At 31.0% G+C, this 10571-nt stretch overlaps 1 protein-coding gene across 1 annotated transcript; it reads right to left on the bottom strand.

The window, feature by feature from the left end:
* Positions 1-6089: 6089 nt before the first annotated feature.
* Positions 6090-10152, bottom strand: LOC127079703 (uncharacterized). The gene is made up of 2 exons (XM_051020082.1): positions 10080-10152; positions 6090-6874 (listed from the first exon to the last, which is right to left on the bottom strand). The coding sequence occupies exons 1-2, from the start codon at positions 10150-10152 to the stop codon at positions 6090-6092; spliced, it is 858 nt and encodes a 285-aa protein (XP_050876039.1).
* Positions 10153-10571: the final 419 nt, after the last annotated feature.

The raw sequence follows: 10571 nt of genomic DNA, 5'->3' as shown, positions 1-10571 counted from the left end.
CTATTTTTGGTCTTTTCATTTTATCATGTTTTTGTTCTTTTTCTTATGGATTGGATAACAAGAATTAACCACGAAACCAAAGCATTAAGAAGAAAGCATAAAGATGAGATAAAATGCATAATGATGGAGTATCTTGTTTTCCTTTGTCTTGCTGATCAGATGTGTCTTCCATGAGAACATCTCGGTGTTCAACATCTTTCGCAGTCTCCTTAACTTCTTCCATAATTTCTGGAGCTGGAAGACATAATGGAGCACACCATAATTGGATGGCTCCCATTACAGGTGCGAACTATGAATGTAAATTCTGTTCAGAAACTTTATGCCCAAAGTTCTTTAGCTTCAAAATTTTGGAGTTTACCCATCCCATATGAGCTCCCCAAGCCGAATCACTTTCTGCTGGATTAGATGATAAAAAGCTAGTCCACATAGCAGAGTGAAGACACCTTTTAGAATCTAATTCAAATTTCCTCAGAATCTTACCAACGTTAGGGGTGACACTCATAAATATAACACTACAAGGTCCATGACTAAATCAAAAACTTTTAAAAAACCATTTAACTTGGCATGATTTCGTTAAATACAAATTCAAAATCAATATCATAATCATTCATTTTCAAACACACGGACCCATAACTTGTCCTTCTCATACTAGAGCAAAAAATAGTCCTCTTGAGTCAAATGTAAAATATGTCCCCTCTAATGATGCTCTTCTACCAATTTTCACTTTGTATCGTATTTTAGTCAACATCTTGGTGTATCACAGGATTACTAGACTTGATATTGCTTATATTGTTCATGTTATCAGTTAGTTTGTTATTTCTCCTACTACAATATATTGGGTCGTTATCTTCGAAGCATCAAATTCCTATTGGAGTTATGTGCTTATTATGATTTTGGTTGGATTAGTTACTCCATTGATCCTTAGTCTACTATAGATTTTTATGTCTTACTTGGAGACTCCATTTTTTTATGAAATGTAAGAAACAAGATATTGTAACCCACTCTTCTACATAAGCTAAGTACTGTGATAAGAATCTCTATATTTTAACTCTCGTTTATTGTGATAACAAGAGTGTCATTCAAATTACTTACAATTTAATATTTAACAAACTCACAAAGAACATCGAGATTCATTGTTACTTCACACATCTTCACCTTTGACATTAAACGCTTTTGCTCATAGTTAATAAACCTTAAACTTAAGAAAAGATGGTAATTAGAATAATATTATTATATAATTTTAGTGTATTTATTTTTTGGTTAAGTATGCCTTAAATTTAAGGAGAGATGTTAATTAGAATAATATTATTATATAATTTTAGTATATTTATTTTTTTGTTAAGTAAAAAGTTTAGGTAGGATGGAAAAATGAGTCGGATCCGTTGGGCATGTCCATTTTGCTTGCACTTTAGTGCGGGGTGGGTTAAGGGTTTAGGCCTTCGTCCTCTAATAGGTTCGCTCCGTTCTGCCCCATTTTTTTCGCGGGATTTTGCAGACACGGGAAATTACATAAATTTTTATATTTTTATGCTTAAAAGGTGTAATACTACAGGTTTTTCCTGCCCCAGTCTCACTTTTTTGCAGGCCGTGTTTAGGTTTTATGCCTGCACCCTTAACTATATATGTCTTATCCCGCCCCATTTTTTGCGGTCTTTTGTGTGGCGAACCTAAACGGGACGGACATGCCTGTTTGTCACCCCTAAATTTATGTGAGTTTGGTTATGGGGACTCACCAGGGTCAAGACAAATCTCAATTCCCAAAGAGCACTTATAGAGGTAAGACTCAAAAAACGTGTATATAGATACTTCCATGAGAGCATCTTGGTGTTCAGTATCTTTCGCAGTCTCCTTAACTTCTTCCATAATTTCTGGAGCTGGAAGACATAATGGAGCACACCATAAATGGATTTCTCCCATTATAGGTGCAAACCATGAATGGAAATTCTGTTCAGAAACTTTGTGCCCAAAGTTCTTTAGCTTCGAAATTTTGGAGTTTACCCATCCCCTATAAACTCCCCAAGCCGAATCACTTTCTGCTGGATTAGATGATAAAAAGCTAGTCCACATAGCAGAGTGAAGACACCTTTTAGAATCTAACTCAAATTTCCTCAGAATCTTACCAACGTTAGGGGTGACACTCATAAATATAACACTACAAGGTCTATGACTAAATCAAAAACTTTTAAAAAACCATTTAACTTGGCATGATTTCGTTAAACACAAATTCAAAATCAATATCATAATCATTCATTTTCAAACACACAGACCCATAACTTGTCCTTCTCATACTAGAGCAAATAATAGTCCTCTTGAGTCAAATGTAAAATATGTCCCCTCTAATGATGCTCTTCTACAATTTTCACTTTGTATCGTATTTTAGTCAACATCTTGGTGTATCACATGATTACTAGACTTGATATTGCTTATATTGTTCATGTTGTCAGTTAGTTTGTTATTTCTCCTACTACAATATATTGGGTTGTTATCTTCAAAGCATTCAATTCCTATTGGAGTTATGTGCTTATTATGATTTTGGTTGGATTAGTTACTCCACTGATCCTTAGTCTACTATAGATTTTTATGTCTTACTTGAAGACTCCATTTTTTTTTAAAGAAATGTAAGAAACAAGATATTGTAACCCACTCTTCTACATAAGCTAAGTACTGTGATAAGAATGTCTATATTTTAACTCTCGTATATTGTGATAACAAGAGTGTCATTCAAATTACTTACGATCTAATATTTAACAAACTCACCAAGAACGTCGAGATTCATTGTTACTTCACACATCTTCACCTTTGACATTAAGTGCTTTTTTTCTTGATTGAATTTTTTTTGATGCTCATAGTTAACAAACCTTAAATTTAAGAAAAGGTGGTAATTAAAATAATATTATTATATAATTTTAGTATTTTTTTTTGTTAAGTATGCCTCAAATTTAAGAAGAGATGTTAGTTAGAATAATGTTATTATATTTATTTATTTTTTAAGTAAAAAGTTTAGGTAGGGTGGCAAAATGAGTCGGATCCATTGGGCATGTCCATTTTGCCTGAACTTTAGTGTGGGGTGGGTTAAGGGTTTAGGCCTCCGTCCTCTAATAGGTTCGCTCTGTTATGCCCCATTTTTTTCGCAGGTTTTTGCAGGTACGGACAATTACATAAATTTTTGTATTTTTATGCTTAAAAGGTGTAATACTACAGTCTTTTCCCGCCCCACTCTCACTTTTTTGCAGGGCGTATATAGGTTTTAAGCCTGCATCCTTAACTATATATGACCCATACCGCTCCATTTTTTTGCGGTCTTTTGTGTGGCGAGCCTAAACGGGACGGACATGCCTGTTTGTCACCCCTAAATGCTTATAGAGGTAAGGCTCAAAAAACGTGTATATAGATACTTACAGATCGTCCATCAAAGAGATCATCACATCAGCAACGAGAGTTAAACTCACGACCTCTCGGTCTATGAGTCAACTCCTTATCAACTAAGTCAATCTATCTTTACAAATTTTAATATATTTTAATAAAGATAATTTAGTCTTTTTCAACATTTAGAATTATATTCTATTATAACTTTTACTCTTTAAGTTGAACACTTACCTAAGAGTTTTTTTTTCTTTCTATGTTCACTATTATTAACAATAATAATAAGTAGAAAATATATCATATTTAAATGATAAAATTATTCTTGTGAAACATTTTTCTTTCCAAATTATTTTGTAATATTTTAATTTTATAAATATATATAATAAGATTTTAAATAGTATTTTTAAAATTATTTACCACAACTTAATAAAAAATTTAATTAAAAAAGTTATTAGTAACTAAATAATTATATTTTCATAATTTTTAATAGTTGTTTTAATTTTTTAAATATTCTACTCCTTTTAAGATTTAAATTTTGGGAAATATTAACGAGTATCATAGGTAGGAGTGGAAATAGGTTAGGTCGAATTAGGCTTTGCTAAGCTTAAGTTTGACCTACCAAAAAAATTGAAGTCTAAGTCTGCCTATAACATGTCATATGTTTATTTTTAGGTTTGAGTCTCATCTTTTTTCGAATGTCTGATTAGCCTGTTAGCTTACATAAAAATCTATTTATTTTAAACATATGTAAATAGACAATTCAAATAATTTTTAAATAGATTAACAAACTAAAAGATTAATGAGACTAAAAGTTTGTTTGCATTACCTTATAACTTACTTATTAACATAAGTTTTATGCAACTATTTGTTTAAGAGAACTTATGAAAATAACTTATGACATTGTTTATAAGATTTTTCATTTTATTTTCATAAGTTCTCCAAGATAACCATGTTTTATTTATGTATTTTAATTTAAAATACAAAACATAACATAATAATAATAAAAAATTATTCATATTATTTAAATAGGCTGGTTTGACAGATTTAAAAACTTTTTTTATGGCCTTAAAAGCCTAGACTTTTTAACTAAATAAACTTATTAAAAAACCTAAATCTTTTCTATTTAAAAAAGAAAGTTTAACCTAGTTTGAGGGTCGTAACTTTCTGTTAGTCGGTCTAACTTATTTCCATTCTTAATCATAAGGCGCTCTTTAAGGTCTTAAAATAATAATCTTTTAAATGTGTGTATCTAATACTTTAAAAATTGAAATAGTTAATCTTTTTATAGAATATTTTTTTATTTAAAATGTTTAAAGAGTGTCACCGAAGCACTCGTTAACAAGATTCTTAAATTGTATATATTACAAAACCCCTCTCGTGTCAAAATCATAACATTGTTAAGAAATAATTATTAATATATTTTTTAAAAATTTTAATATTTAATTACTCCCTCCGTCCTATAATAAATGATTCAGTTGACCATTTCTCACATATTAAAAATAAAATAAAAGAGATAGTCATGTATTGAAAATGATGAAAATAATATTAATTAAAGGGTAAAATTGGAAAATATGCATTAGAAAATAAAATGGGTCATTCATTTTGAAACACTTTTTTATTTCAAATGGATCACTCATTATGGGACGGAGGGAATAATATATATATTTATTATTTTTATTTTAAATTATAATTTATAATATTAAATTAATAAATTGTTTATTTATTTATTTATTGACTTATAACTCAACTCATGTCTAGATTAAATGTAAGAGTTTCGACTAAAGAGCAAGATATAATAAAATTTAGAATTAGTTTATTATATATTAATATTTCTTTAATCACTAAAATAAAATAGAATATTACACAATTATTATATTTGTTTCTTATCCTTATCCTTACTCTCAAATGAAATCTAAAAATTGGTCAATGTTGATTTTTTTATTTGAGCATTCTGATACTTCTAGAATTTGATTGACTACCTACCTATTACCTAATTATTAAATTTATATTAATCATTTTTCTGTAATAATTTATTGTTAAAAAATTAAAATTTTAAATAACTCTTTTTTATAAGATAGCATTACGCAACAAAAATTTCATGGATACGTCAGAATTTTTCTTTTTCTCTATTTTTACATTTCAAGTTGTATTGTTTAATTTAATGAAAATAAACTAATATAATATTTTTTAATCAAAATAAAAAATTTAATTAAAATACAAAGATAATATAAAAAAAAATTATATAATCAGTAAATCTTAGACGTTAGATATTAAAAAAAATTAATTTTTATTTTAACAATCTATAAAATAATGCAAACGAGTGATGAAGATGAATTAATCTCCAAAATAAATACATCACCTTTTAATAATGTATAAATTTAGTAAAAAACAGTGTATAGATTCATATAATGTGGTCATTTAAATTATTGATAAATTATCTATAAAAGTATAAATATTTTAAATGATAATATGTGTTTTATTGACATATCTATCATTCTCATTGTTGACTCACAATAACATTACCATTTGAACTTATGCGTGTAGAGAAGACATGCATATAACCTGCTAAGATATAATATATAATTCAGCAAAAATTTATCAATATAAGGAAAATAATTATAAGAGAATCTCATAAAAATTCAATGTATTAGAAAATTCAACCAAGACAATTAATTCCAAACAAAATGAAGTAACATAAAATAGATTCAACAACAATGTAATATAAATCAGCCACTGGTTGAAGTTGGCATTGGATAGCGACACATTGGGCACATATGACTTATTTCCAGCGATTGAACAATGCATTCTTGATGATACAGATGATTGCAAGGCATTTTTGTAACTTCCATTCCAGCATTGAACTCAAATTGACAAACACTACACTTTTCAATGGCATCACAATTTTCGATCTTCACCTTCTCAAGAGATTCAATGGCTTCCTTTGATGCCGGAACAAATCGTGCCTCTCCAATGGAATCTAACACTGCGGCTATGTTATTGATGACAACATTGTCACATTCACCAAATAACATTTGAACAAAAACATCCAAACCCAGAGGAAAAACACGAATCCGAGAACCTTCATATTGAAAGCCAGAAGGAGAGTTTCGTGCATCACAAACATATGTCATTAAAAACGGCAGCATTGTGTACATTAACTCATCGGGGATGATAACATTAGGAAAGTAAACTTGCATGTATATCAAAGCATGTTGTAGAAAATCTTGGTAAGGAACAAACATGATTCGCTCATGTAAAAATCGATCAAAAGGTAAAATTAAAGAAGGGTGTTGTTGGGGAGTGATGCATAGTTCATGTTTAACACGAACCTTAATGCGAACAAAATCCCCCACATGCCCTTGTTCGAAAGATCGAAAGAACCTTACCTCGTTTCCATCAAAAGGGGCGCAAAATGGTTCCCAAGAAAAATTCATCATGAATGAATTCTTTAATTTGTGTTTGGTAAAAATGGCTATCCCTCTAAGAGATTGAAGAAACAATAGATGATTCACTAGTTTGCTTTAACTATATATATATATATATATATATATATATATATATATATATATATATATATATATATATATATATATATATATATATATATATATATATATATATATATATATATATATATATATATATATATATATATATATATATATATATTTCTTTGTATATATAAGAATTATATTTCAACATTTAAATTAATAAATTAATTATATATAATAAAGTATAAAATTTAATTAATATAATATAATATAATATAATAAAAGCAATACTTCCTTTTCCTTTTTTTTTATGAGTGACATATATATTATACTAAAGTATTTGTTTTTTTAAATGCTAAAATGAGATACACTCCGACACAAAATATATCGCAGATGATAAGAAGAATTTGAAATTAGAATTCAAATCTTTGAAAAAGAAACATCAAAAACTAGACTACATAACAGTTGATGAGCAAGAAAAATGATTTAACCACCAATAACGTCCGCAAATGCTCCGCTTTATTGTGAAAAATAAATCTTTTTCGCTTTTTCCAAATAACTCAAATCACAGAAAGCCAAATAGTGTTAAGAGTCAACCGAACATTTAAATTTTTTTACCTAATCCACCAAATTGTAAGAAATGATTCAGTAACTTTCCTTGAGATTTTGATGAGAATCATAACCAATTAGAAATAATAGGCCATAGTCTGCCGAAAAAATTGTATTTTAAAACAAATGATATCTATCTTCATCCACACTGCAATTCGCCACACTTATGTGATCCTTCAAAGCAAGAATCTACCACCTAGTCAAATCATCCTTCGTTAGAATACGATCCAGTAACAAACACTACTCAAAAATCAAAACCTTGAGCGACACAGTCTTCAACCATAAAATTTGGGAATTAACATGATTGTTATTGTTGTCAACTTCAAACAAATTTTTATACGCACTATTGATCGTGTAACAAGAAGATGGATGTAAATTCCATACCCAACGATCTTCTATGTCCACCTGCAAAGCAACTGAGGTTAACCACTCAATACACTCTCTCACTAACTCCTCCTCCCATGCAAGCAACCTCTTACACCATTTCCACTCATCATCATTCTCCCTCACCCCAACTCGTTCATTTCTACTATAGTCGCCATCTTATTCTACGCTAAATCAAACATCCTACTAAATCTAACCTTCAAAGAAATACCGTCAAGCTAATGATCTTTCCAAAACAGAGTAGATGACTCATCTCATATCTTCTGAGCAATGTTATCAAGCAACCACTCTCCATAAACCAAACCAACACCATCCCTTATGTTGTTTAAATTCATCCACCAAACAGATCCACCACTTCTCCCAAAGCATAATCACCCTCTTCCTCATCATACCGAGCACATAATACCCTATTCCAAAGACTCCCCATATCATTTAGAATCCTCCAACACCATTTACCAAGTAAGGCTAAGTTAAACTCCTTTAACCTTCTAACCCCAAAACTTTCATTTTCTTTTTCAAACAAATAGATTTCCATTTAATCCAAAAAAAAATTCTCACTTCCTCACCCTCACCCCCCATAAAAATGAATTAAAAATAGATTCAAGAGAAGGTATGATACTTGAGGGTATCTTGAAGAAGGAAACCCCATAGAGAGAAATCGAATTTTCCACCCCGACAACCTTCTTTTGATGCAGTCAATCAGAGGATACAAAAAATTAAACTTCCTAGAATCACCACCATTTAGCAACACCAAATACAGAAAAGGTAGGCGACCGTGCTTATATTTCATAACCAGCACTGTCTCATGCAACAAAAACTCAGAGACGTTGACCCCAAACAACATACTTTTATCAAATTTAACTTTTAATCCCGATATAGCTTCAAAAAGAACCAACATCGCCTTTAAAGCTCAGACAAAAGGGATCCACCACTTCTCCCAAAGTATAATCACCTCCTTCCTCACCATACCGAGCACACAATATCCTATACCAAAGACTCCCCATCTCATTTAGAATCCTCCAACACCATTACCAAGTAAGGCTAAGTTAAACTCCTTCAACCTTCTAACCCTAAAACTTTCATTTTCTTTTTTAAACAAATAGATTCCCATTTAATCCAGAATTTTTTTCTCACTTCCTCACTCCCCTAATCCCCTAGAAAAGTAGACTGGAATGGACGACATGACATACTTAGTAAGAATAAGACGACCACCCATAGAGAGAAAACAACTTTTCCACTCCGACAACCTTCTTTTGATGCGGTCAATCAGAGGATACCAAAAATTAAACTTCCTAGAATCACCACCAATTAGCAGCCCCAAATACAGAAAAGGTAGGCGACCGTGCTTATAGTTCATAACCAACGCTGCCTCATGCAACAAAAACTCAGAGACGTTGACCCCAAACAACATACTTTTATTAAATTTAACTTTTAATCCCGATATAGCTTCAAAAAGAACCAACATCGCCTTTAAAGCTCATACATAATGGATCCACCACTTCTCCCAAAGCATAATCACCTCCTTCCTCACCATACCGAGCACACAATATCCTATACCAAAGACTCCCCATCTCATTTAGAATCCTCCAACATTATTTATCAAGTAAGGCTAAGTTAAACTCCTTCAACCTTCTAACCCAAAAACTTTCATTTTCTTTTTCAAACAAATGGATTCCCATTTAATCCAAAATTTTTCTCTCACTTCCTCACTCCCCCCTATCCCCTAGAAAAGTAGACCGAAATGAACGACATACATACTTAGTAAGAATAAGACGACCACCCATAGAGAGGAAGCGATTCTTCCACCCCGACAACCTTCTTTTGATGCGGTAAATAAGAGGATACCAAAAATTAAACTTCCTAGAATCATCACCAATTAGCAGCCCCGAATACAAAAAAGGTAGGAGACCGTGCTTATAGTTCATAACCAGCGCTGCCTCATGCAACCAAAACTCAGAGACGTTGACCCCAAACAACATACTTTTATGAAAGTTAACTTTTAATCCTGATATAGCTTCAAAAAGAACCAACATCACCTTTAAAGCTCATACATTATCCCAACTTTTAACCCCCATCAATAGAGTATCATCAGTAAATTTTAAATAAGAAACAAAAGCAAAACTTTACACCCCCACCCCATAACCTGTATACGTACATTTTTCCACTAAAGCATTCATCAATTATTTAACCCTTTTGCTGCTATCAGGAAGAGAAATGGGGAAATCATATCACCTTGAGGAAAACCTCTTTCGAAGTTAAACTCATTAGTTACGCTACCATTTATAAGAATTGAAGCAGTTGCCATAGTAATACATTCTAAAATCCACTTCCACCACAGAGTCGGAAAATTCATTTTACCCATAACATTATCCAAATACCGCCAATCCATCGAGTCATAGGCTTTTTCAAAATCAACCTCAAATAATAATCATTATTTTTTCAAACTCCGCGAACCATCCACCATTTCATTAGCTATAAGGATGTCGTCCAAAATCTGCCGACCTTTAACAAAAGCTGACTGAGACTCCAAAATAACCTATTAGAAAGAACCTTAGATATAATTTTATAAAGAAAATTAACCAAAGAGATGGAAATAATCATTATTTTTTGGAATTTCGGTGGCCTTGGTAATGAATATATGTCACGTCAAATGCCACACGTGCATAATATATGCCACATCAGACGCCAATCATGTAGAAATATACGTCATTTATGAGAATTAGA

Source organism: Lathyrus oleraceus, chromosome 5 (genome assembly GCF_024323335.1).
Source record: "Lathyrus oleraceus cultivar Zhongwan6 chromosome 5, CAAS_Psat_ZW6_1.0, whole genome shotgun sequence".
NCBI lineage: Eukaryota > Viridiplantae > Streptophyta > Magnoliopsida > Fabales > Fabaceae > Lathyrus > Lathyrus oleraceus.
The sequence above is the reverse complement of the archived record's forward strand: the minus strand, read 5'-3'. Positions and strand labels throughout refer to the sequence as shown.

Coding starts and splice junctions, on each gene's coding strand:
- LOC127079703 (XM_051020082.1), bottom strand. CDS start 10,152: ATGGCAACTGCTTCAATTCTTATAAATGGTAGCGTAACTAATGAGTTT. Junction 6,875..10,079: donor CGAAAGAGGTTTTCCTCAAG/GTGATATGATTT, acceptor AAAGCAAACTAG/TGAATCATCTATTGTTTCTT.